Source organism: Oratosquilla oratoria, chromosome 11, assembly GCF_046742065.1.
Source record: "Oratosquilla oratoria isolate Oo_2021 chromosome 11, ASM4674206v1, whole genome shotgun sequence".
Classification (NCBI taxonomy): domain Eukaryota; kingdom Metazoa; phylum Arthropoda; class Malacostraca; order Stomatopoda; family Squillidae; genus Oratosquilla; species Oratosquilla oratoria.
The window spans coordinates 63,756,562-63,784,215 of NC_134787.1; the positions used below are offsets into that span (position 1 = coordinate 63,756,562).

Genomic DNA, 27,654 nt, shown 5'->3' on the forward strand with positions numbered 1-27,654 from the left:
AGTTTAATAATGTTGACTGAAGGAATGTCATCAATGTTATCCCCTAAAATTCTATTTTATTCTATATACCAAAAGCTTTTTCCCCCTTACCAGGGAGATAGCCAAGTCAAAAGGCATATACCCACTCCCACCCATTTCAATTTCCACCCAATCCACTCCCATCCACCACCCTTTCCCCTCTCTCATCTCAGATCCTCTAAAACATTCAGTAAAACTGCTAACACTTCTTCAATGGGAACTTGAGTTAACAAGCAAAGAAAATTGTAGCTCACAAGAAGATAAAGCAATTACATTCAGAGATTTAAGTTTGTGAACTAGGTCTATGCAATTCTTAATAAAAATAAATAAATAAATAAAAAAGTGCCAACAAATGGGAAGAGGATAGTGACCAGCCATTTAGAAAGTTTGTAAGGCACAGATCCTATGGAGCTTATGATTGGCCTCATGCGACAGTTCAGTTTATGGGTCTTGATAAGACCATACATGTAAAATGTGGAAGAATTTTGTACTGCAATTTTTTTTTTATTATTAAATCTTGGAGATGAGGGGATTATTGTCCGACCTAAGTCTTGGCCTTTCCTAAGTACCTAAATTATTTGTGGAATGTATATAAAAAAAAAATTCCTTCTTTTACTTTTGATGTATTTTGTCTGAATATTAATATACTAAGATCTTACTGTTATTTCATAATAATTCTCCTGTTATTTTTGCATATATATATAAAGTAAATATATGTAAATTATACTACACAGATTTATATCACATAAACTTAAATGCACTGAGAGACACTATACACTTCAGTCACAATCTTACGCTCACCAACCACCACTTGTAAAAACATTTGGGCCCCAAGACATAAACCCATTTTGGAAATTGGTGACGTTTTATGTCCTGGGCCAATTCCCAAAGTGGGTTTATGTTCTGGGCCCAAACATCCGCACAAGTGGTGACTGGAGAGTGTGGGATTAAGAGACCAAGGTGTATAAAAATAAACATAAATATGAAAAAATGTGGGCTACCTGATTTTTTTTTACAATTTTGACCACTGTCTTTCCAAGTAATCCTACTACTCAAAAAGGAATACTTACAAGAATGAGAAAAAGACCACAGCTTTGATGCACAGGAATTTAGCAAGAGGAGACATGGGGTCCAGTTCACGACGCATGGCTTTGTAGAAGAGGACAAGGCAGTACATAGCCACAAATTGGGATAAGTTGTTGATGACAAAAAGATATACGAAAGCCTGTAAAAATAAGATACACCTTGTTGGTCTCCCCTATAAAGTATAAAGATAAACAAAACCTTACATGCAAAACACTGTAAACACCTACTTGTAAATTATGATTTATTACAATCACCTGAATTTCTTTGTTCAAATTTAGATCAGCCTTTAAACCCTTAAGCTCGTCTCAACTGTTCAATGACACTGTTAGGTTATACATAGTAACAGCCATACCCGGGCATGATTTACAGAATTGCATACTTTTATTTTCATATATACATATACCAAAATAATGGTGGTCAAGATAAAAGGGAGGGAAGAGGGTGGAGGGGAGTGGATTGTATTAGGGATGAAATGGGTGGGAGTGGTTTTTATCCCTTTGTTTTTTGGTTACCTCCCTTATAAAGGAAAAAAAAAAGCCTTTGGTATATGTATGTATGTATAATGGTGGTAGTCACATCAAAGCATACACCCACGCTACATCCACCCAAAAACTGATTCACTGTCCCTCCCATCTTAATATCTTGTGGATGAAGGTTTATCCCCATTCCTCATCATACTGCTCTGGTCATAAGCAGTGATGTAAGACAGCACTTACACATCCTGGGCCCAACAAAATGAGCTGGTTTACTCACACACCGCTTCAATATATGGAGACATCTTTCACCTCCCGCAACTCCCACCATCTTGAGAGAAATACAGAGCAAATAAGAATATCCCTTCAGGCCACATTCTTTCTTCATCCACTTACAACCACTTTCCATTTGTCGATATTCTTTTGCACTTTTCCTTGCTCCACAGGTATTCATCATGTATCCAATACCCTTTTCACCCATCTAAATTGGTCTTTCCCTGAAATTCCCTCCACCTACTTCTGCTTCCCATGTTCTTTTTTCCTTGTCCTTCTTCACTCATTCTTTCCAGTACCCAAACCATCTCAGTATTCCAGAGTTGGGTGCATTACTGCCAGACAGGCAATGCATTACAGTCAATGTGTTACCAATTTTAATTTCCTTTATAATGATTTTGATGAAAAAAGAATGAAATAGAGTATTTAATTCTTGTGAATATTTTCAATAAAATAATACCTAAACTACATAATTAATATTCACTATTCTAAAACATAAAATAACCAGAGCTGAGCATTTTCGTTACTGATTTAGTAACGCATTACCTGTCTGGTCTAAGACAGCCAGTGACTGAGTCACTAACTGCCTTAGACCCTCCTCTGGCCCAGCAACAAGCGCAGTGTCATTGGCAATCAACAACTGTCTTACCTCCCACTTCCCTCCACATTTTTTAAAAGTAAAAAATAAATAATACTAAAAGATAATAAGATAAGTACTAATACAATACACGGTCATATAAAGACAGCTGAAGACATATCTGGGAGTAAGTGATAAAATACATTACCTTCTTAGGTGAAAAGTCACCTTCCCCATAAACATTGGCCAACCCACATACAAAGGCTATGAAGGTGGTGATGAGGTGAAAGACAGTGTACTGCAGAATGCCATGTTTGCAACGGTGGATGAACTCCCTTAGGAAAAGAAAAATGTTTAACATTAATACATGATTCAAATGTGTTCAAAGCAGTCATTATAATACAGTGCAATCACTACTTTGACATAAATAAAACTTCAAAGACCCAGATTTTGAGAAGATATAGATAATGCTTTTTCCCCCTTACAAGGGAGGTAGCCAAAAAGGAAAAGGCATAAAATCATTCCCACCCATTCCATCCTTGAATACACTACACCCCTCCACCCTCCCTCTCATCTTAGCAACTCCTGGATGACGGGTCATCCCTGCACCTTGTCCACTGCCCTGGGTCAGAAACAGTGTCGCAAGACACAGCACATCCACAGCAAGGCCGCTTCATTAAATCGGTGACCCCCCCCCTCTCCATCCCCCCATGCATAAAAGGAGAAGATGGGGAGAAATCCCTTCGGGCTGCATCAAATTTTGCTCACACATACTACCTCATCCCCCATCCCCATGCCCATTCCACCTCATGCATCACAACATCATCCATATACAACCATTCTCCATTCACCCCTGTCTTCTGTCCTCTCCCGTCCTTCCTCAACAGACATTCCCCTCTTCCCCAAAGCCCCCTTCACCCCACCCATCCATCTCATCCTAGGATGTCCCCTCATGTTCACTCCCTCCACATCTGCCTTCCATACCTCTTTTACTAGTCTTTCTTCACTCATTCTTTCCATATGTCCAAACCATCCTAATACTCTTTCATCAACCCTATCTCCTAACTCCCTTTCCACCCCTGTTCTCCTCCTCACCTCCTCATTTCTCACTCTGGCCTAGTAACCCCCATCATACTTCTCAGACACCTCATCTCAAACACATTCAAACTCCTTCTCTCTTCCTCTCTTCTGTTCCATGTTTCTGCCCCATACAGTGCTGTTGGCACAATCACTCCTTCATACAGTCTCCTCTTAGCATCCATTCCCAAATGTCTATTACTCATTACACTCTTTAATCCACCAAGGCATTTACTCACTTCTCTCAATCTCATTCTACCTCCACCTTCACTCCACCCTTTCCTGCCACATTTGCACCCAAGTATCTAAAACTATCCACTTCCTCCAGTCGCTCTCCCTTAATGCTCACTTTCAGTCTACTGCCACTTTCAACCCTTGTACATCTCATCACCTTACTTTTACCCACATTTATCTTTAGCTTTCTTCTATCACATACTCTCCCAAACTCTGTCACCAACTTCCTCAGTCCCTCCTCCGATCCTGCCACAAGCGCAATGTCATCCGCAAACAACAGCTGGCTCACCTCCCACTTTTCTCCATTTTCTTTAACCATCTCCAATCCCTGACCCACTACCCTTGCATTTACCTCTCGCACTACCCCATCCATGCTGCCATGTAAAATGGAAAGTTTATAGTTGTTGCCTTTCCCTCAAATTGTTATGACCTCTTAAAATCCTCCTATCTCTTATCAAGAGATGTCTTTTGTCAATGTAGTCTATCCTCTTTAGCAACATGAATACTGTAATCACATCACTTCTTTCTCTTCAATCTTTCAATGTTGGCAGATCCATTACTTTTTTTCTCTCCTCTGATTTATATGCCAGCCAGTTTGGTTGTTGCCCTTTGTATTCTCTCAATCTTGCTCATATCCTTCACTCTGTGTGAGGGCCATACCATATACTTTGAGTTTTTGCCCATTTCCAATAATTTGCATTTTTTGGTATTCATATTATTCTTCCATTCTTGGATCCATTCTAGATCTTTTAACAACAGCCTACAGTCTTCCTTGTTTTTCATTCTTCTTATGATGTTTTTAATTCTTCTTATGATTTTTGCATCATCCGCAAACATGTACCTACCACTATATGATTACCATAGATAAGAAACACTCTAGGTACTAGTACTGAACCTTGCAGAACTCTGCTAATCACTACTCTTCATCCTGAGAATTATCCTTCACTACTGTCCTCCTGTACCTTCCCTTCAAAATATCATTTATTTGAGTAGTATACCTAGTAGTCTTTCTATATGCTCCAGTTTCCAAATAAGATGATTATGATGTACATACATACATATACCAAGGCTTTTTCCCCCTTACAAGGGAGGTAGTCAAAAAGGAAAAGGCATAAAATCATTCCCACCCATTCCATCCCTGAATACACTCCACACCCCTCCACCATCCTTCTTATCTTAGCACCATCTGGATGAATGTACTTTTATTATATATGTATACTATCCAGTTCCTCCAGTCATTCTCCCTTAATGCTCACTTCCAGACTACTGCCACTTTCAACCCTTGTACATCTCATCACCTTACTTTTACCCACATTTATCTTCAGCTTTTTTCTATCACATACTCTCCCAAACTCTGTCACCAACTTCCTCAGTCCCTCCTCCGATCCTGCCACAAGCGCAGTGTCGTCTGCAAACAACAGCTGGCTCACCTCCCACTTTTCTCCATTTTCTTTAACCATCTCCAATCCCTGACCCACTACCCTTGCATTTACCTCTCGCACCACCCCATCCATGTATAAGTTGAACAGCCAGGGCGACATAATGCATCCTTGACGAAGTCCCACCTTTACCTCGAACCACTCACTCTCTCTATTTCTAATTCTGACACAAGCTCTACTACTCTCATAAAAACTCTTGACAGCTCCTAGAAGCTTTCCTCCTATCCCGTATATCCTCAAAACCTCCCACAGTGCCTTTCTGTCTACCCTGTCGTAAGCCTTTTCCAGGTCCATAAAGGCCCAAAAAACATCCTTCCCCTTTCCTATAGCTTTTTCACATATCTGTCTTACCACAAAAATCTGATCTACACAACCTCTACCTGTCCTAAATCCACACTGTTCCTCACCAATTACTCCCTCTGTTCCTCTCCTAATCCTCTCAATCAAGATCCTCCCATAAGCCTTCCCAACTACACTTAACAGGCTAATCCCTCTGAAACTACTACATTCACAGTTGTCCCCTTTTCCTTTGTAAAGTGGAACTATACAGGCACTCCTCCTGTCCTCCGGCACTGTACCCTCTCTCCAGCAAACATTAACCTCACCAGCCAGTCCACCATCACTGTGTCTCCCGTACCTGCTTTCATCATCTTAACGACTGCCTTCACTTCATCCTTCTTTATTTCTCCTCCATTTTCCTCACTCATCACTCTCATTTTCTTAGCATTTCCCACTGGCTATCTTTCCCTCCCTATCCTCCTTCACATTTAGCAACTCCCTAAAATATTCTGCCCATCTTCCCCTTACTGCCTTCTATTCCATTATCATCTCTCCATCTGCACCTTTTACCTTTTCTTCTCTACTTGATTCGCCTCCTCTTCCTCTCTTAATTTCTTTCCAAAACATCTTTTTATTATTTTCAAAATTTTCTGTCATACTCTTACCCCATTTCACATCTGCTCTCCTCTTTGCCTCCTTTACCTTTTGCTTTACTTCTCTTTTCTTTTCTTTGTACCTCTCATATGACTCCCTCGTCCTATTTTGTAACCAATCTGTGAAAGCTCGCTTCTTCTCTTCTACAACCTTCTTTGTTTCCTCATCCCACCATTCACTACCCTTTCTTCTATTTCCTCCTGTCCTTCTTGTTCCACACACCATCTTTGCACACTTTGTGACTTCCTCCTTGAACTATCCCCATTCCTCCTCCACACCTAGCTCTACTCTATCCTTCACTCCCTCCCACTCCTCCTTCAGCTTCTTCTTGTACTCCTTCTCCTTTTCCTTTTCATTTAAAGAGTTCACTCTAAGCACCTCCCTACCTTTTGTCCCTTTCCTCTTCCTCCATCTATCCTCCACTCTCAACTTACCTTCCACCAAAAAATTATCTGATATTCCCCCACCCTCTCCCCTTAGCACACGTACATCCTTTACTCTTCCTATCATAATCCTATTTACCACCACATAGTCCATTAACGCTCTATCTACCACCCTTCCCTCCACCACCCTCTCCCATGTGTACTTACGCTTGACTTTCTTCTGAAACACCGTATTTGCTATCATCAACTCTCTTTCTAGACACATTTCCACCATCAACTCTCCACTATGATTCTTTCCTGGAACTCCACATTTCCCAACCACTCCATCAATTGCATCATTTCCTACCCTAGCATTAAGGTCTCCCAGTATTATTACATAGATATTTCTCCCTAAATCCTCTATGCACTCATTTAAATCTATCCAAAAAACCTCCCTTTCTTCTACGCTCTTCTCACTGCCAGGCCCATATTCACTTACAAAAACCATATCTCCTTTCCCAGTTTCACCTTCATCCACATTATCCTTGAGGAAACCTCCTTCCACTCCACTACACTCTTCACTTACTAGTATAGCCACCCCTTACCTCCCTCCCCCTCTCTTCACTCCTGATAACCTCCCACTTACACTCCCAAACTTACACTCGCCCTTCCTTTTCAGCTTAGTTTCATTCAAAGCCAACACATCCATCTTTCTTCTCACAAACATACTACCTATCTCTTCCCTTTTACTCTCATCTGTACCACATCCACGCACATTAAAAGACCCAAACTTTAGGGTGCTGGTCGGAAAACTCCCAGACCCTCTTATGCCTCTGCTTTTTCTTTTAGATATGTCCCCTGTGTGGCTACAAGGAGAAGGATGCCTAGTCCCAATCCCCGTCCCTTTCTTCTCGCCTCTTACGATCCAAGTGGAATTACTTGGTGGCAGTATTCTTTTCCCCTACCCACCAATTATGATGTACTTTATAAAAAGCTTTCTCTAAATCAAGACACACACAGTCTACCCAGCCCCCCTCTCTTGCTGGACATTAATCACTCAGTAGAAGCTTAAAAGGTTTGGCACACAAGACCTTCCAAATTTGAAGCCCAACTATCTGTCAAACATTCATCCCTTCAAGATATTTGACTCATCACTCTTCCATAATCCTTTCACATAATATCACTATTGTGCTGGTCAGTGATACCAGCCTGCAGTTTAGTGGTGGCTCCTTACTTCAACCTTTGTTTGTGAACTGGTACCACATTAACCCTTTTCTAATCCTGTGGCAATACTGTTTCATTAATGAACAATAAGCCTGTGAATTTTGTCCAGCAGTTGTTTCCTTAAAATTTTAAGTTCTTCTGCATTAGGGGACAGCGAGGGGGGTTGCCGATTAAATGAAGTGGCCTTGCTTTAGATGTACTGTGTCTTGCTACATTGCTCCTGACCTATGGCAGTTGGTGGGATACAGGGATGCCCTGTCATCCATGAGGAGCTAAGATGAAAGGGAGGAAAGTGTGGTGGATGGAAGTGGAATAGGTGGAAGTGAAATGGGTGGGAGTAAGTACATGCCTTTTGACTTGGCACCTCCCTTATAAGGGGGAAAACCTTGGTGTGTATATGTATGTATTGAGGGATTGAGGAAGTTAGTGACAGAGTTTGAGAAGGTGTGTGAAAGAAGGAAGCTGAAGATAAATGTGGGTAAAAGTAAGGTGATGAGATGTACAAGGGGAGAGAGTGACAGTAGGCTGGAAGTGAGCATTAAGGGTGAGAAACTGGAGGAAGTGGATAGTTTTAGATACTTGGGTGCGAATGTGACAGGAAAGAGAGGAGTGGGGATGGAGGTAGAATGTAGGTTGAGAGAAGCAAGTAAATGCCTTGGTGGATTAAAAAGTGTAATGAGAAATAGACATCTGGGAATGGATGCTAAGAGGAGGTTATATGAAGGAGTGATTGTGCCAACAGCAATGTACGGGGCAGAAACATGGAACATGAGAGAGGAAGAGAGAAGGAGTTTGAGTGTGTTTGAGATGAAATGTCTGAGAAGTATGATAGGGGTTACTAGGCTAGATAGAGTGAGAAATGAGGAGGTGAGGAGGAGAACAGGGGTGGAAAGGGAGCTGGGAGATAGGATTGATGTAAGAGTATTAGGATGGTTTGGACACATGGAAAGAATGAGTGAAGAAACATTAGTAAAAGAAGTGTGGAAGGTGGAGGTGGAAGGAGTGAATATGAGGGGGCGTCCTAGGATGAGATGGATGGATGGGGTGAAAGGGGCTTTACAAAAGAGAGGAATGTCTGTAGAGGAAGGACGGGAGAGGACAGAAGATACGGGTGATTGGAGAAGGGTTGTGTATAGATGAGGCTGTGATGCATGAGGGGGAGTGGGTGGGGGATGGGGGGTGAGGAAGTATGTATGAGAAAACATTTGACGCAGCCCGAAGGGATTTCTCCCCGTCTTCTCCTTTCCTGCATGAGGAAACGGAGAGGGGGTGTCGCCGAATTTATGAAGCGGCCTTGCTGTGGATGTGCTGTGTCTTGCGACACTGCTTCTGACCCAGGGCAGTGGACAGCAAGCAGGGATGACCTGTCATCCAGGAGGTGCCAAGATAGGAGGGAGGGAGGAGGGTGGAGGGGAGTGGAATATATGGGAAATGAAATGGGTGGGAGTGATTTCTATGCCTTTTTCTTTTTGGCTACCCCCTGTGTAAGGGGGAAAAAGCCTTTGGTATATGTATGTATGTATATATATATATATATATATATATATATATATATATATATATATATATTACATATGTATATATATATTACATATATGTATTATATATATGTCTGTATATATATATATATATATATATATATATATATATATATATAAAACACTTGTTCCCTCCATTCTTTAAGTATCCAGTTTGAGATTCTACTGGGTCCTGAAGCTTTTTGCACATTCACTGATCCCAAAACATTAAGCAATCAATACTCTATATGGATATGAAAACATCTAATGGATAAAAGACAAAGAAAGAAATGTTGGTTCTGTAAGAAAAGAGACTGAATACTGACAAAATGTCACTGAGCATAAGATAGTATGGGAAAGAAGAAGAAGAGAGGTATTTTCATAACACCATAATTAACACAGTGGTAACACTGAATAGCTTACCTTCCCATGGGCCATGGTTTAAGGCAGCACAATGGAAATATGTGGTTCATTTGAGGCTTGGTTTCCATTATGGCATCTAAGTCCATGACATCATCCAGAAAGTTTAGAAGGAAGATCATGAAGTTATATATAACATATGCTTCATAACATTCACGTGCTGTGTCTAAATACAGACCCTGTTCAGGAAATGCTAGAACCAGCCACTGCAACAAGAATATGTATATATCATCAGGTAAAAGTTCTTACACCAAGAGCAACATGTTAGTATACAACTGTGCACTGAAAATCCTTTTAATTTACAACTTTTACACACTAATGAACTGCATTATGAAAATAATCTACAAACAACGTTTAAAACTCTTTCTGAAAACTTTGGTTTAGGTAAATGTCTACCATTCATACTGTGTTATCTCTTGAAATATATGACCACTCTAGCTTATCAATAAACAAATATATCCATTACTTTGACTTACAGCATTTAAAGCATAAACTGGCACCATCCATAGAATTCTGAAAGAATAATAAAGAATTCATTGCATGAAATAACAGAAGTGGTATAAGGAAATTCATTTATTCAGTACCTACAAGAAAGTTAAACTGTTTGATATCTTTCTACATATGAGATTTCTTAATTCCATGTCTTAACTGTATGTAATCACTCAAATATCCATAATGAAAATCATATAGATTTTTCACAAAATATTACATTTCTAAGATATGAAGACATACCTGATAATGTGTTTCTGCAGTTTTGGTTTGGTATAATTAATAAGGTGCTGTATAATTTCCCATAATGTGATGGGTATTGCAAGAAATACAAAAACACCACCAGTTATCTTGGCAATTGATTTATATTTAAAATTTCCTTCTTTTGTTACCTGTATATATAAAGATAGAGGTATAATTAGTTAAGAAGTAAGCCATATATATATGAATAACACTTGTTCATTACCACTATCTATATCAGTGTTGTAAGGTTAGGATACAATATACAGGCAGTGATGTTATCTGTTGTTGTCTGTTGAGCAAAGAAGGAAGAAGGCAGGGGATAGGTGCATGTGGAGAATGGCTGTATATGGATGATACTTTGATGCAGCCTGAAGGAAGGGAGGGGGTGAAGGATGGGGGAGAGTGGGGAGTGGTTGAGTGTGGATTTTGATGCAGCCCAAAGGGATTTTACCCAGTCTTCTCTATTTTCTGTATGAAGGGACAGAGAATGGGGATTGCTGTTTAAGTAAAGCAGCCTTGCTGTGGATGCACTGTCTTGCTGTATTGCTTTTGACTTGGGCAGTAGGCAGGAGACACAGATGACCCTTTGATAACAAGAGCTAAGATGAGAGGGAAATATGGGTGATGGATGAGAAAGGAATGGGTAGGAGTGGGTGTATATCTTTGACTTAGCTACCTCCCTTATAAGGAGGAGGAAGCTCTTGGTATACAGAAAAATGGATAGATGTTGTCTGAAGCCATACTGGTCGAGTGAGAGAGTTGTGTGGTTCAATTCTGTCATGGATCAGGACACTTTAAAAAAGTTAAAATAAAACTTACCTGCCAAATGTAATAGGGTAAACACACAAGTATGATAGCACCATATATAACAAAGATAACTGGTCGAATCCACAATCGCCATTTTGAACAAAAGTTCCTACACCTTTGGCCACACATGTTGCAGCTTTTGCAATCACTGGATGAGTGTACTAAAACTGAAGCTTCATCATCCTGTAAGATTCAAACAATAATCCAAAATAAATATGAAATCATACTACCAGGAATCACTAACCAATAATCTATTACTAAAAATATTCCAATAGTAAGGCAAACACCTAAGATGTTTTACTTAGAGGTCAATCAATCAATCTATTGCCCCTGGTCTCTCTTGCAGAAGACCCACAGCTTCCAGGAAACCAGCAACAGCCTACAGACAAGACCAGACAGTATGCTGGTGGTGTTGTATTTTGTTGCATTCTGTTGGTAGTGCTTGTGAGATGTACTCTTGTGATTCTGTACACATTCTTGTGGTACTTTCCTTGTTCCATAAAAATGTGAATAAATCATTGTATGTGTCCAATTGAAGATAAGGCCAACCTACATGAGATCTCTACTGTGTAACTACTTAGATTCAGATACACGTACAATGCCATTTGCAAACAACTAGCTCACCTCCCATTTCCCACCACTTCTATCAACAAACTTCAAACCTTTGCATAGCATTCTCATGTTTATCTCCTTTACCATCCTATCCATACACACACATACAAATATATATATATATATATATATATATATATATATATATATATATATATAGTATGTGGCCTACCAGACTTTTATTTCAGCATGAACCTATCTTAAGCTTTAATAGTTTGAGTGCTAACTGCAGCCAAACTAAAGCAGAATGCACCAACGAACACACTAAGGAACATGCCCAGCTCTGTATATATATATATATATATAGGTAAATCTCCAGAGGTAAACACCTAAGTGCTATATCAATAGAAAATTAAATACTAATTTTGTAATTTATAATACATCAATATATGTTTTTAAAAGCTGAAATCAATAACAAAAAAGTTGTTAAAAGTGATATACTAGCTACGACTTGGATGTCAGCGAGCACAGAGATGCCATGTTTATTTTTGTTTGTTGTCGAAGATGAACTAACAGAAGTCTAATAAATTGATCTAATCTAACCTATCCTCCTCTGGAGTATGCATTTAGCACCCCTAGAGGTCATCTGACTATACTAGACTAATTTATTAGACTTCCTTTAGTTCATTTTCAACAACAAACAATAACAATCATGGCATCTTGAACTACACTGACATCTAAGTTGTAGCTAGTTTATCACTTCTACCAACTTTTTTGTTACCGATTCCAAGAAAAACAGGTATTACATTGATGTATTTTAATTCACATAATTAATATCTAATTCTTTATTGGGGTCACATGAAAAACTGTCACCCCAGAACACCCACATGAGTTCCCAACTGAAAAATTGTCACCCCAGTATGCCGAATATCAACAGTGGAATAAAGATTAGGTTAGGTTAGGTTGAATGAGGGTTATGCTTATTGTCATCAACTCATACAACCAAAGAATCATAAACCCAGGATGGCCCACATGAAGAATTGTCACCCTGTTAAAGTCTGAGGTGACAATTCTTCATGTGATCCCTTTATTGATATATTGCTTAGGTATGCACTCCTAGAGTAATACATACATACATACATATACATATATATATATATATATATACACACATACACCATAGAAACATCACAACCCATAAAAAAGGAAAATCTTGCACAGGTTAAATAATACCATCCTTGCTGTCTAAAAGTTTACTCTGATTTGTATGAGTAAGTACTCCACATCCTAAACATAACTGGAATACATACAAATTGTTTGTAACTGTTATGAACAATATCAGACAATCAGTCCTTTTCAGTATTTTCTGATAAAAAGAAAAGTGGAAGTGAATTACTAACTGATCAGTGGAAGTCTGCATAGTTTTCACCAATTTTAGTCATAATGCCATTAAGCTAACCTGCTTCAATTTCAGTTCGTTCTACCACAGCCACTATACTCACGACGTCATAGGCTTTCACAATTAAAGCAACTACAAACACTTCATGATTTGCGTTGGAAGGGCGTTGTCTTGTCCTTGCTCTATTTAAACACGAGTTTGATTTGTTTGTATCGAGTACGTTGCCGTATTTACGAAATGCACATATTCTATTGCCTTGCTGATTTTTTTACAAACTTAAAGAAGCGCCAGAAACATCAAATTACCTTTAGAACATTTCTTTAGCCTTATCGACTGTGAAACGCTCTTTTGTTATCAGCTGACATTTGTTTACTATGAACTAAACAGCAGAATATTCTAAAGCGTATTTTTAGTGGATGAAGGGTATGATCACTTGATCAGAGTAATTTATCATTATCAAATTAAATGTTTCATTTTCAGCCAGTAGTTGCACAGCTAGGTATACGTGCTTTGTGGTGTGATATGTATATATATCCTTACTCACCAGAGTTGTAGTATCAGCTCGGCGGGTCTCGAACTCGAAACGCTATTGTACAGATCGAGGTCGGAACCACTGCACCATCGAGACCGACGGCATTATCAATCAATCAAATCAGCCATCCTGAGTCCACTGCTGAACAAAGGCCTCCTTCATAGCATTCCATAATTCACACGACCGCGCCAACCCCTGCCACGTCACTCATGCAAACTTCTCTATATCCTCTCTCCACCTTCTGTCTGGTCTTCCTTTTCCACGCTTCCCATCTCGCGGCGTCCACTCAGTAACATACTTGCTCCATCGCTCATCAGTAGTTCGCACTAACCTGCCCAATATCTTTCACTCTAGTCTGCTCTCTCATCCAACTTGCTCTCTTTTGGTCTCTCAGCGTTATTCCCACCATTGACCTCTCCATTCTCCTCTGTGCAGTCCTTAGCTTTGTTTCCATCGCCTTCGTTATTTTCCAAGTCTCACTACCCGTAGATTATTGCTGGCAGAATGCATTGATTGTAAACTTTACGTTTCAAACATAAAGGTAGAGAGCCTCTCGGGATTTTATTATACTTACCAAGCACTTTCCAACCAACTGTAATACGTCATTTTATTTCATTATCATGATCTTTCGTCACGTTCACCATCTGGCCTAAATTATACTCCTCAACTTCTTCAAGACTCTCACCATCGACTATAATTTCTTTATAATGTACTTAATTTCATTTATCATATTTTGTCTTAAATGCATTTATGGCATTTGGTTGCACTATATAAACTTCAAGGCCATTCCACTAGTCTGTGCATCTTTAAGGAAAACTGCATTATTGTCCTTGATGCATGTATTATAGTTTTTCAGTTTGTGATTATGTCCTCTTAAGGGTCTGCTGTTCCATATCTGACTTGTTCCCTTCTATTGGAACAATAAAAATCACAACAATGCCGGTTTTTTCGGTCTTCCAAAGTTGAGAATCTCATTTTTTTCTAGTCTTCCACTATTATACTTTTTTTTTTCTAGGATTGGGACCATTTTGGTATCTACTCTTTCAAAATTGCCTGGCTTGATTATATCCTTTTTGCTATGTGGAAACCACAACACTTGCATATTAGCCGGGGCTTCTGTTTTCTATCAGCTTTTCCACCGTTGCTACATCCACGTAGTGGAAAGCATACCTAATATTTTCTTTTAACAAATTATAGTTTTCCCCAACACTTTTTTGTTCACTCCCAGGTTGTATACGTAAACCAATATTTCTCATTTCCTCGTAGTTCCAGTGGCATTCATGAATTCTTCCCAGTCTGCTTCTTCAAGGAATTTCTTCATCCCTGATAAACAGAGCCGGTTTTACATGTTAAGGCCTGTCTACACGAGCGGGCCTGATCGGCGGGTTTGCCCGTCAACGGGCAAATTCTCGCGGGCCTGCCCGTGAATGTTGTCCACACGACCGAAGTGATGAACAGCTGGGCCTGCCCGACGATGTTGCCAGTAGCGGGTGGAGTGCTGTACGAGAACCATGGTGCCTAGCATTGTCAAGAAAAAGATTTTGTGCTCTATGATAATAGCTGTGTGTCTCAAGAAGAAAAAGAAGAAAAGGATATGGTTCACGATATTATCTTGCGTCTGGCAGGGTAGAAACTCCAGCTACCGGGCACCAGCTCAGTGATTTCGCTCGGCGGCCTTTCGGGCAATTTGATCGTTTGCCCGTCAAATATGCCCGTTAACGGGCAAGCCCGCCGATCAGGCCCGCTCGTGTAGACAGGCCTTTAGAGGGGGTTCACATGGTCTAACGGTACGTCGAACGTAGTTCGACAGACACGTGTTTAAAGTGATGTGTGAACAAGGTATTTGGTTGTCGAACACGTTGGTTAAGCCCCGGGCCCTGATTGTCTCTGGTCCCCCTACGTATGTTATCTGTGTAACTTAGTGTAGAATAACAATCTAATGAGGACCACAATGGAAATAAGGGTACATGATTTTTTGCAATTATTATTTCGAACTGTGTTCTTGTCATTATCTGCACTTCATGTATATTGATTCTTTGCCAAATAAATCTATCTATCTATCTATCTAAAGTATGCGGGGCCCTGTCAAGTTCACCTCCAATAGCATTTAATAAATACCTGTCATATACTAATAATCATGTTTATGCAAACTCACCAACTACTGTCATCAGATGTAGTAACATAGGAAAATCAGGGAACCAAGTTTTACAATGCATGTAATAATATAGGTCCTTTATCAAAGATAAGTTATTTACCAAACGTACTACATCACAATGTGAAAATAAAAAAATGAAAACTAATTGTGTTCTGATTTACAACCTCAACTTTGAGGATATGTTCCTACTATGAGGGACGTCTACTAAGTGATGTAGACAGGTATTTTATATTATACTTGTGTTGATCAAAAGAAATATTATTATATCGACACCTTTTTAAGATGTAAATAATTAACACTCACATAAAATATCGTCCATTCATGATTCTGTGAGGGACATCTACTAAGTGATGTAGACAGGTATTTTATATTATACTTGTGTTGATAAAAAGAAATATTATTATATCGACACCTTTTTAATATGTTAATAATTAACACTCACATAAAATATCGTCCATACTGTGAGGGACGTCTACTAAATGATGTAGACAGTTAGGTATTTTACATTATACTTGTGTTGATCAAAAGAAATATTATTATATCGACACCTTTTTAAGACGTTAATAATTAACATTCACTTAAAATATCGTCCCTGCTGTGAGGGACGTCTACTAAGTGACGTAGACAGGTATTTTATATTATACATGTGTTGATAAAAAGAAATATTATTATATCGACACCTTTTAAGATGTTAATAATTAACACTCACATAAAATATCGTCCATACTGTGAGGGACGTCTACTAAGTGATGAAGAGTTAGGTATTTATATTATACTTGTGTTGATCAAAATAAATATTATCATATCGATACCTTTTGAAGATGTTAATAATTAACATTCACATAAAATATCGTCCCAGTGTTCATGAAACGTGCTGTCAGCCGCCTCGGAGTTTGTCTAGTCACAATGCCGCTCGGCGCTCAGTCACAGTCAGGTGATTATTTGTTTTCTTTATCACGATACACAAAAAAAAAGTGCTTGTGATATTATAATGGAGTTAGTGCGGAGCCCTGGGCTGCGGCCCTAGTGGTCCTGCTCTAAATACGTCCATGCTGATAAGTCTATCTTTTTCTAATAGAGTCTGCCTTTCCCATGTGACTATTTTTTTTTCTCTCTCTATTTCCTCATTCGCCAACTGAAATTCAACTGTTACATGGTCAGTTATTTTCCTATGGGGCAAAGGTAGCTCAAAAAGCAATTGATGTCTGGCTATTTAGCACGTAGCAGATCTAATCTAGTGGGAATATCATCTCCTCTTACCCAAGTCACTTCCTCCCAATGGGACATTGTGTTCTCCATTGTTAAACTTAACAAAGTATTATTTCCCCAGGGCTCGCACGCGCATGTGATTCATCACCATGGTCTTGGATCACGTGTTGGATTCACGATCGACAGCTATTTCCCTCCCGGAAGAGAGCTCAGAGCTCATATAAGACCGATCAATGGGTAATGTTGTAACCTTACACGCATACACACTCCCAACGCTCCACCCACGAGATTTGGAGTAACGACCCGCAGCGCAGCGATACTGAAATTATTTCAGCCCTGGGCGGGATTCGAACCCGGACCGCAATAGTGGCGGTTGGGAACTCTACCACTGCGCCACAAGTTGTGTTTATGTATGTTTGTGTGTATTTACCTAATTGCATTTAATCAATCATAATAGGCAAAAAAAAAGTGGTATCTTGTATTTTTTCTTCAGTTATATCTAGTGTGTGTGTATTTACCTATATGTATTTTACGGGAAGGGGAGCTATGCTCGTGCTGTCCCGTCTTCCTATCTCATTTTATCTAAACTCTTTTTAAATTCATATATTGTTTTTGCATACACCTCTTTCTCATCTAACTTGTTCCAACTGTCTATTACTCTGTGAGGAAAGCTGTTCTTTTTCACATCTCTTCTATAGCTGTCTTTCTTTTTTCTTTCCGTGTTCTCTTGTATTTCTATCATCCCATTTTATTAGATCCTCTCTATCGATCATTTCTATGCCTTTCATGATTCTATAAATAGCTATCAAATCTCCTCTCTCTCTTCTTTGCTCTAGTGTCTGTAGCTCAAGTTTTGCTAGTCTCTCTTCATATGATAGTTTTGAAAGTGTTGGTGCCAATTTTGTAATTGCTCTTTGTATTCTTTCCATTTTTTTTATACATTTTTTTTTGTACTTGGTGACCACACCGTTGCTGTATATTCCAATCTTGGTCTTATCAGAGTGATTAGTATTTTCTTCATCCAGGTATGTAAATGCCACTTTTATTGTTCTTATTAAATTATAAGTTTCTCCAAAAATCTTATCTATATGTTTCTCAGGTGACATATTCATAACAATGACTCCCAGGTCCTTCTCATTTTCGTTTTTTTTTTATTCCTTCTTCTCCCAATTTATATGATCCTGTTATTCTGTTTTTGCTTTTTCCAAATTCCATTATACTACACTTTTTAGTGTTGAACTCCATCTCCAACTTCCTACTCCATTCCCATACTTTATTTAGATCACTCTGTAGTGACTCACAATCTTCTTCTGTTTTCCCCCTTTTTTTTTAATAGTGTTGCATCATCTGCAAAGAAGCTCATATAACTTTCAATTCCTTCATCCATATCATTAATATATATAGCAAACATTATTGGGGCCATAACTGTTCCTTGTGGAACACCACTTATTACTTCATCCCAATTTGAGTGTTTGTCTCTTATCACTACTCTCATTTTTCTTTCTTGCAAAAAGTCTTCCATCCATTTAAGTAGTTTGCCCTGTATTCCTCCTTCAGTTTCTAATTTCTTAAGCAACTTCTTATGTGATACTTTGTCAAAAGCTTTTTTTTTTAGGTCTAGAAATGCACAATCAGCCCATCCATCTCTTTCTTGTATTATATCTATTAGCCTTGAATAGAAACATATTAAATTGGTGAAGTATGATCATCCTTGTCTGAATCCAAATTGCCTTGGATTTAGCACATTGTTTTTTCTAAATATTTTACCCATCTACTTTCGACAATTCTTTCACAATTTTTTGCTATTGTACTTGTTAGAGAGACTGGTCTATAGTTGGTAGGGTCTTCTTTATTTCCCCCTTTATATACAGGTAATATATTTGCTTTTTCCAATCTTCTGGAACTTTTCCTTCTTTCAAGGAACTGTTTATTATGCTGTGTATTTTGTCTGCCAGTTCATTCCTGCATTCTTTCAAAATCCAGTTTGCTATTTCATCTGGTCCATGCGATTTTCTGACATCAAGATTACTCAAGTGTTTCATTATTTCATTCTTTGTTACTTCTATTTCTTTCATAGGGGGGACTTTCTCTTTCCATTCGATCTCCCCAGGTTGTATGTTCTCCCTTGTAAACACTGATTTAAAATGCTTGTTCATAATTTCTGCCATTTCTATTTCCTCTGTGTATTCAACTCCTCCTTGTCTTAATTTCTCTAAATCTTGTTTGTTTTTCAGTTTGTTGTTTACAAATCTGTAAAATAGTTTTGGTTGATCTTTACATTTTTCTATGACATCTTTTTCATATTTTCTCTTTTCCTCTCTGCACACTTGTACATATTCATTTCTATAACAAGTATATGTTTTCCATTTTTCAGGTCTTTTGTCTTTTCCTCTCTGCACACTTGTACACATTCATTTCTATAACAAGTATATGTTTTTCATTTTTCAGGTCTTTTGTATTTCTTCAATTTGGTCCAAGCTTTATCTCTTTTGTCTTTTAACTCCCTACAACTTTTGTTGTACCAGCACTTTACATATTCTTTTTCTTGTTTTTGTCTTGGGACATACTTTTCCACTCCTTTTTTTTTATATTGTTCATTTCTTTTCATGTATTTCTCCTCATTTAGTTTCAGTTCAATCACTTATTGGTGTCTTATATTCAGTCACTTATTGGTGTCTTATATTCAATCTTTTCCACTATTCTAGGTTCAGATGTGATTATTAAGTCTAGTCTCGATGGTTCTTCTTCATTTCTATACCTAGTGTTCTCTTGTATCCATTGTGTCATTGTATGGTCAATAATCATCTCGAGTAGAACATTTCCCCATGTATTTCTCCTCATTTAGTTTCAGTTAAATCACTTATTGGTGTCACTTATTGGTGTCTTATATTCAATCACTTATTGGTGTCTTATATTCAATCTTTTCCACTATTCTTGGTTCAGATGTGATTATTAGGTCTAGTCTCGATGGTTCTTCTTCATCTCTATACCTAGTGTTCTCTTGTATCCATTGTGTCATTGTATGGTCAATAATCATCTCGAGTAGAACATTTCCCCATGAGCCGTCTCCACCCTTTACTCTCATCTCTTCCCAGCAGACCTCTTTGCAATTAAAGTCGCCCATTATAACTATTTTTCCTCCATCTTCCATTATCTTATTTAATGTTATCCTTGTGTCTTTTAACATACTTTTATCACTCTCTTCCCACGAGGCTGCTTTTGGAGGCACATAGTTAATTACAAACTTTCTGCTCTTCTTATCTCTGTCTTCCACTTCGATCATCATCATCTCTACTGTATTCTTTCCATATGTGACACTCCTCACGTTTATATCTTTCTTAGTCAGGAACATAACTCCACCCCCTTGTTTTGTCTCTCTGTTTCTAATCCAATAATTATATGCATCATGTCCTACATTGTTGGGAGGTAGTGGACCTTTTAATTTCGTTTCTACAATTCCCATTATGTCCGGGTTTTTTTCCTTCAGATAATCATTCAGTTCATTCAATCCTGTTATTAATCCATCTATATTTGTGTAAGACACTCTTAATTTTCTGCTACTTCCATTGTATTCTCTGTTTCCCTTTTGTTTTTCTCCGGTATGACCCATCTCCTCATTTTCATATTCACTACTCTCCAATAGAATGTATCTTTTTCTGACTCTGTTCTGTTCTCGTTTTTTCCTTAGCTTCTTATCTTTTCATTTTTTCCTCCTCTCTTTCCTCTATATTCATTTCTCTTTTTATCCATACCTTTTTATATTGTTCACTGTTTGCTAGTTTTCCTGTTTTTGCTAAGATATTCTCTCCTGTCGTTTGTGACCTGAATTTAATCGTAATTGGTCTGTTCTTCAATTTGTTTCATGATTTCAGGTTCATCTTCCTGAACTAATTCTAGTAAACTGCTTACTTTTTCTTTTTCCTCTTTGATTCTTGTGGTTCTATTTAGGTTACACTTCTCTTCCATTCCTAATATAATTATACATTTCTTTTTATCTGCTAAGTCTCTTACTATATTTTCCTTTTTTCTCATCACTTTGATAACTGAGTCTTCAGTTTGTTCTTTCATTTGCTGTTTTATTATGTCAGTAAATGCAACTTTACTGTTTTCCTGGATTTTTTCCAACCCTGTGCTTCTTTTGCTATGGACTCTTTATTCTCTTTGTTCTTCTTTAATTCCTCATTCTCATCTTTTACTTCTTTTAACTGTCTTTTTAATTCTTCTATCTCTTTAATTAGGTTTTTGTTCACCTTCTCTAATTCTTCCAATTTGTCAACTCCGCGCAATCTCTGCCATTTTACCGAACCTACTCTCCCAATGTTCGGTCATTTTTTCAAGTTTTTCCTCTAGTCTTGCTAATCGGGGGAGGTTGGTATCCCCCCCCACTCATTAAATCCCTGGATATTATTATCTTCACCTTCCATTGTGCTGCTCTTATCTATATTTCTAATCTTTACATTTTTGTTGGTCCCTTCATCGTCACTAAATTGACGTTTGTTTATATGGCCTTTGCCTGCCTGGACCAAGTCCCCTCATTCCTCATTTCCTTCCATTTTCCCTCAGTAATCCCTCCCCTTCTCCCTTTTCCTCACCTTCCCACTACACCACGAGCTTTCCCCTTCCCTGTAAGTACAATAAGGTACTTCCTTGACGTTGAGATCCACGTAAATTTTGATTTTTCTTCGGAACTCCAATCTTCGCCGTCCATCCGACGAAAGTGTGTGTGTGTGTAATGTTTAGTGGTATAATCAGCGAGAGGCACTGCAATTCTTATGCGGAACCTTGCCATAACGGGTGAATCACTTGTGTGTTGGTTTCTAGCTAACTTCTCGACTGCCGTTTGTTTTGGCTGTCTGGGCATACAGCTCAAACGTGGCGGATGTGGCTAAGCTGTTGGCTGACTACCAGTAGTGGATGATATCTCGACGAGTCTGGGATACTGGCGCTCCATTCATGACAACTTGTTTTCTTCTACTTCTCACCTCTGCAATCGAACCAAGAGGCAATGCTATTGGCTCCGGGGTGTGTCTGTTGTAAAATTTACTGCGGAAAACGTCGACATTTTCAGATTCTGGAGGGACAATTGACCGAAAAGCGTTTCTATGACTCAGTCGAACGTGAACACTGGTCCCTAAATAGAAAAAATATGATCATCCGGCACGTGCTATAGGAAGACCTATAGGATGAAGTTTATGTACATATGTATGTATCTGTACACACACACACACATCTTACACACGACCCGGTGGCGCAGTTGGTAGAGTCACCGATTGTCACTACGGCTATCCGGGTTCGAATCCTGCCCAGGGCCGAAATAGTTCAGTAACACTGCGCTTCTAGTCGTTATTCCGACTCGTAGGCGGGGAGTTGATGGTGTGTGTGTGTGCGTGAAAGGTCATAGCATTACCCATAGATCGGTCATACTAACTCTGAGCTCTCTTTAGGGAGGGAAATAGCTATCGATCACGAGTCCAACACTTAATCCAAAGACAAAGGTGAATACACACACATGTATATAAACACACACACACACACACACACATATATATATATATATATATATATATATATATATATATATATATATATATATATACACAGTACAGTGGGCTTGGTGGAGATGAGGAAGGGGTTATTTTCAGCCTATCTGTGAGTGTATGGGAGAAGTGAGGTGAGGGGAGGGATTTAGGGGCGTGGTCACTGATGTTGAGGCTATGCCGACAACCGTCCAGTCTTACCTCGGGGCGTGAATTGGCAACAACTTCCCATTTTCTGTGATATTTTAAACCAAAGTTTGTTTCTATCCTCTGTCGAAAGTAATCGGAATTTGTCTAGAAATGAAGATAACACAAAACTCCATAAGGAATCGAATCTAAGGCCATTACCATCTTCCTGGCATACCCCCAGATAATCGACATTTTAACGTAGTTTTACAGACTAACTCAGACTGTTCTTTTGAAGATTCCACTTGAGCATAATTAATTTCAACTATGAGAATAATCTAGTGACCTCTGCCCGTTTCAAACCTTACCCGGCATTTACCTTCAAGCCATCTCAACTACCTCTGCCTGCTAACCGCCACGCCTTCCATGAACCGTAACCGACCCCGAGTACAAATTCACGCCAACGACCTCGATCGACACTATAGATAAAATAATGTTTACCCTCCGAAACAACAGACACGAAAAATATAAATGCTAATCTACATGACAAAAAAGTAAATAAAGTAAAACAAATCAAAAACAACCAACTATTACATTTGAACCAGTGCAACCTCTATGGTGATGCTTAGATTTAACCGTATCAGGTTACGGTACAGTGACCGTATTTAATAACAACAAAAAAAGAAAAAAAAATACATACAGTATATATAAACTATGTCTTCGTCTTCATCGGCTTCGTCGGAGGAAGAGGATGAAATCACCGTCATTGAAGTGGTAAGTTTCTTTCACTCTTTCATTATTTATATACATGTTTGGTGATTTTTTTTTCAGTATTTTCTTAAAAAATTGTAGTCTGCTGTAGTGGAGGGGGGTTTCGAATTCATTTCTCAACAAATGAAGACGGGATTGGATCCCAGGAACAACAGCAACAAAGGACAAAGGATACACTCGCTACAGCAAAGTTCTTTCTATCATAAGCGTTGAAAACCCCCCCACTGTGATTCTACTTCTGCAAAGGTGTTTCCTGCACTAATGAGAAAGGTAAAACTGATTCTAATTTTACTTGGTTTCGATTGACATAACCGCGTTATTATCACATCATGACAATTATCATGGCATTTATTAGTTTTCACTGTACTGAAATTGACCCGGATACCAATGATAATATCCATAGATTATATATAATTTATGGACAAAGGGTTAATAAAAGATTAATGAATGTGTGGCTTTAGCCATGACGAAAATTCTAAAAGTACTGTATTTGCTCTTAGAGAGAAAGTATATACTCGTAGAGGATTAGATATATTTCAAAACTCGTGGTGTCGCTGCACATCCGTGGTCCGTTGTCTGCCTTTTGGCAGCGTGCCTTGTTTCAACAGCATTTATCCATTATGTTGGCATGGTCTGCCCTCCTCCACGTGGTGCCATACAGTTTGGCTGATGAATGAATGAAAAATGAACATACACAATCTGCACTTGGAATGAGGAGAGGGTTTAACATCATCTGTGAGAGATGGTTTAAACCCAACACTTTAAAATCGGAGAGAAATACTTGTAAACCGACTCTTTTATAAATAACCTCGAATCTTTCTCTTCTGTTTTTGTAATGGATTGTCTTTCCAAGGAATATTTTAAGGATAGCATTTGACGCTATTGATCATTTCCAGTACTTTGCATTTTTTGGTATTGAAGTTCATTTCCCAATCTTGCCTCCATACAAAAATAGTGTATAGATCTTTTCGCAATAGTGCACAGTCCTCATCTTCGTTTTTTACTCTTCTCGTTATTTTGCGTCATCTGCAAACATGCTGGCATAGCTTGTTGTACCTTCCATAATGTCGGTGCAAACACTGAACCTTGTGGAACTCCGCTTGATACTGCTCTTTATCTTGACATTTTATCCTTTACTTCTAATCTCATGTATCTTCCTTTTAAAAATTCTTCCATCCGTTCTAGTAGCTTGCCTCTCAGTCCTCCAACGTGCTCCAATTTCCACAAAATTCGACTGTGAGGTACTTAATCAAAAGCCTCCTCTAGGTATAGGTACACACAGTCCACCTATACCACTCTCGCTTGCAGCGTATCGATCACTCTCGAGTAAAAGCTAAAACGCAACCTTCCAGATTTGAAACCAAACTGTCTGTCAGAATGTTCATCTCTTCAAGATATTTGGCCAATTGATCTTTCACAATATTTTCACATAATTTGACTATTGTGCTGGTCAGTGATACCGGTCTATAATTCAGTGGTGCCTCCTTACTTCCACCTTTGTGAATTGGTACCACATTTGCCCTTTTCCAATCAAGCGGCATTATGCCTTCTTTCAACGAACATATAATAAGACTGAATATTGCCCACCAGTGTGTATTTACCTAGTTGTACCTAGTTGTATTTTACGGGAAGGGGAGCTATGCTCGTGAGGTCCCGTCTTCATATCTCATTTTATCTAAACTATTTTTAAATTCATGTATTGTTTTTGCACACACCACTTTCTCATCTAACTTGTTCCAACTGTCTATTGCTCTGTGAGGAAAGCTGTTCTTTTTCAAATCTCTTCTATAGTTGTCTTTTTTTATTTTCTTTCCGTGTCCTCTTGTATTTCTGTCATCCCATTTTATCAGATTCTCTCTATCAGTAATTTCTATGCCTTTCATGATTCTGTAAATAGCTATCAAATCTCCTCTCTCTCTTCTTTGCTCTAGTGTCTGTAGTTTAAGTTTTTGTAGTCTCTCTTCATATGATAGTTTTGAGAGTGTTGGTGCCAGTTTAGTAATTGCTCTTTGTATTCTTTCAAGTTTTTTTATACATTTTTTTGTACTTGGTGACCATATCGTTGCTGCATATTCCAATCTTGGTCTTATCAGGGTGATTAGGATTTTCCTCACCATTTCTTCATCCAGGTATGTAAATGCCACTTTGATTGTTCTTATTAAATTATAAGTTTTTCCAAAAATCTTATTTATATGTTTCTCAGGTGACATATTATTCATAACAATGACTCCCAGGTCCCTCTCATTTTCTACTCTTTTTATTCCTTCTTCTCCCAAATTATATGATCCTGTTATTCTGTTTTTGCTTTTTCCAAATTCCATTATACTACACTTTTTTGTATTGAACTCCATCTCCCACTTCCTACTCCATTCTTGTACTTTATTTAGATCTCTCTGTAGTGATTCACAATCCTCTTCAGTTTTCACTCTTTTCAGTAATTTTGCATCATCTGCAAAGAAGCTCATATAGCTTTCAATTCCTTCATCCATATCATTAATATATATAGCAAACATTATTGGGGCCAGAACTGTTCCCTGCGGGACACCGCTTATTACTTCATTCCATTTTGAGTGCTGATCTCTTATCACTACTCTCATTTTTCTTTCTTGCAAAAAGTCTTCCATCCAATTTAGCAATTTACCTTGTATTCCTCCTTCATATTCTAATTTCTTAAGCATCTTCTTATGTGGTACTTTGTCAAAAGCTTTTTTTAGGTCTAGAAATGCACAATCAGCCCATCCATCTCTTTCTTGTATTATATCTATTAGTCTTGAATAGAAACATATTAAATTGGTGACGCATGATCGTCCTTGTCTGAATCCAAATTGCCTTGGATTTAGTACGTTGTTTTTTTCCAAGTATTTTACCCATCTACTTTTGATAATTCTTTCACATATTTTTGCTATTGTACTTGTTAGAGAGACTGGTCTATAGTTGGTAGGTTCTTCTTTATTTCCTCCTTTATATATAGGTACTATATTTGCTTTTTTCCAATCTTCTGGAACTTTTCCTTCTTTTAAGGAACTGCTTATTATGCTATGTATTTTGTCTGCCAGTTCATTCCTACATTCTTTCAGAATCCAGTTTGCTATTTCATCTGGCCCATGCGATTTTCTGACATCAAAATTACCCAAGTGTGTCAATATTTCATTCTTTGTTACTTCTATTTCTTCCATAGGGGGGACTTTTTCCTTCCACTCAATCTCTTCAGGTTGTATATTTTCCCTTGTAAACACTGATTTAAAATGTTTGTTCATAATTTCTGCCATTTCCATTTCCTCAGTGTATTCAACTCCTCCTTGTCTTAATTTCTCCAAGTCTTGTTTGTTTTTCAGTTTATTGTTTACAAATCTGTAGAATAGTTTTGGTTGATCTTTACACTTTTCTATAACATCTTTTTCATATTTTCTTTTTTCCTCTCTGCACTTTTGTACATATTCATTTCTATAACCAGTATATATTTTCCATTTTTCAGGTCTTCTGTCTTTTTTCCATCCGGTCCAGGCTTTGTCTCTTTTGTCTTTTAACTCCCTACAACTTTTGTTGTACCAGCATTTTACATATTCTTTTTCTTGTTTTTGTCTTGGGACATACTTTTCCACTCCTTCTTTGTAAATTTTTGTCAAAATATTCCATTTCTCTTCCACTGATGTTTCTTCTTTGTATATTTCTTCCCAGTTTTCTTGTTGGAAGAATTCTCTTATTTTATCAAAGTTTGTTTTTTCATACATCATTCTTCCTTTTCTATATTGTTCATTTCTTTTCATATATTTTTCTTCATTAAGTTCCAGTTCAATCAATATGTGGTCACTTTTACCTATTGGTGTTTTATATTCAATCTTGTCCACTATTCTAGGTTCAGATGTAATTATTAAGTCTAGCCTCGATGGTTCTTCTTCATTTCTATACCTAGTGTTCTCTTGTATCCATTGTGTCATTGAATGGTCAGTAATCATCTCAAGTAGAGCATTTCCCCATGAGTCATCACCACTCTTTACTGTCATTTCTTCCCAGCAGATTTCTTTGCAATTAAAGTCGCCCATCATAACTATTCTTCCTCCGTCTTCCATTATTTTAGTTAATGCTATCTTTGTGTCCTCTAACATACTTTTATGTTCACTCTCCTCCCATGAGGCTGTTTTCGGAGGCACATAATTGATCACAAATTTTCTGCTCTTCTTATCTCGGTCTTCCACTTCTA

The 27,654-nt window shown here is 38.1% G+C and overlaps 2 protein-coding genes across 6 annotated transcripts in view; one reads left to right on the forward strand and one right to left on the reverse strand.

The window, feature by feature from the left end:
• LOC143029871 (transmembrane protein 184C) overlaps window positions 1-27,654 on the reverse strand; it is a 53,222-nt gene that overhangs the window by 19,493 nt on the left and 6,075 nt on the right. Inside the window, exons 1-7 of one of the 5 annotated variants that reach the window (XM_076193027.1) lie at window positions 16,653-16,803; window positions 11,185-11,355; window positions 10,366-10,514; window positions 10,110-10,146; window positions 9,637-9,839; window positions 2,636-2,762; window positions 1,089-1,243 (exon numbers count right to left, since the gene is read on the reverse strand). In XM_076193027.1, the coding sequence (XP_076049142.1) occupies window positions 1,089-1,243; window positions 2,636-2,762; window positions 9,637-9,839; window positions 10,110-10,146; window positions 10,366-10,514; window positions 11,185-11,355; window positions 16,653-16,676 (866 nt within the window). In that variant the 5' untranslated portion in view covers window positions 16,677-16,803. Of the gene's footprint in view, window positions 1-1,088; window positions 1,244-2,635; window positions 2,763-9,636; window positions 9,840-10,109; window positions 10,147-10,365; window positions 10,515-11,184; window positions 11,356-13,183; window positions 13,364-13,428; window positions 13,500-16,652; window positions 16,804-27,654 lie in introns of those variants that run through there. The other 4 variants (XM_076193028.1, XM_076193031.1, XM_076193029.1 and 1 more) reach the window with 4 other exon arrangements.
• The window catches only part of LOC143029865 (uncharacterized), a 137,608-nt gene continuing 132,736 nt past the window's right edge, over window positions 22,783-27,654 (forward strand). The window contains exon 1 of the mRNA XM_076192997.1: window positions 22,783-23,456. Coding sequence (XP_076049112.1) covers window positions 23,397-23,456 — 60 coding nt within the window. The 5' untranslated portion in view covers window positions 22,783-23,396. The remainder of the gene's footprint in view (window positions 23,457-27,654) is intronic.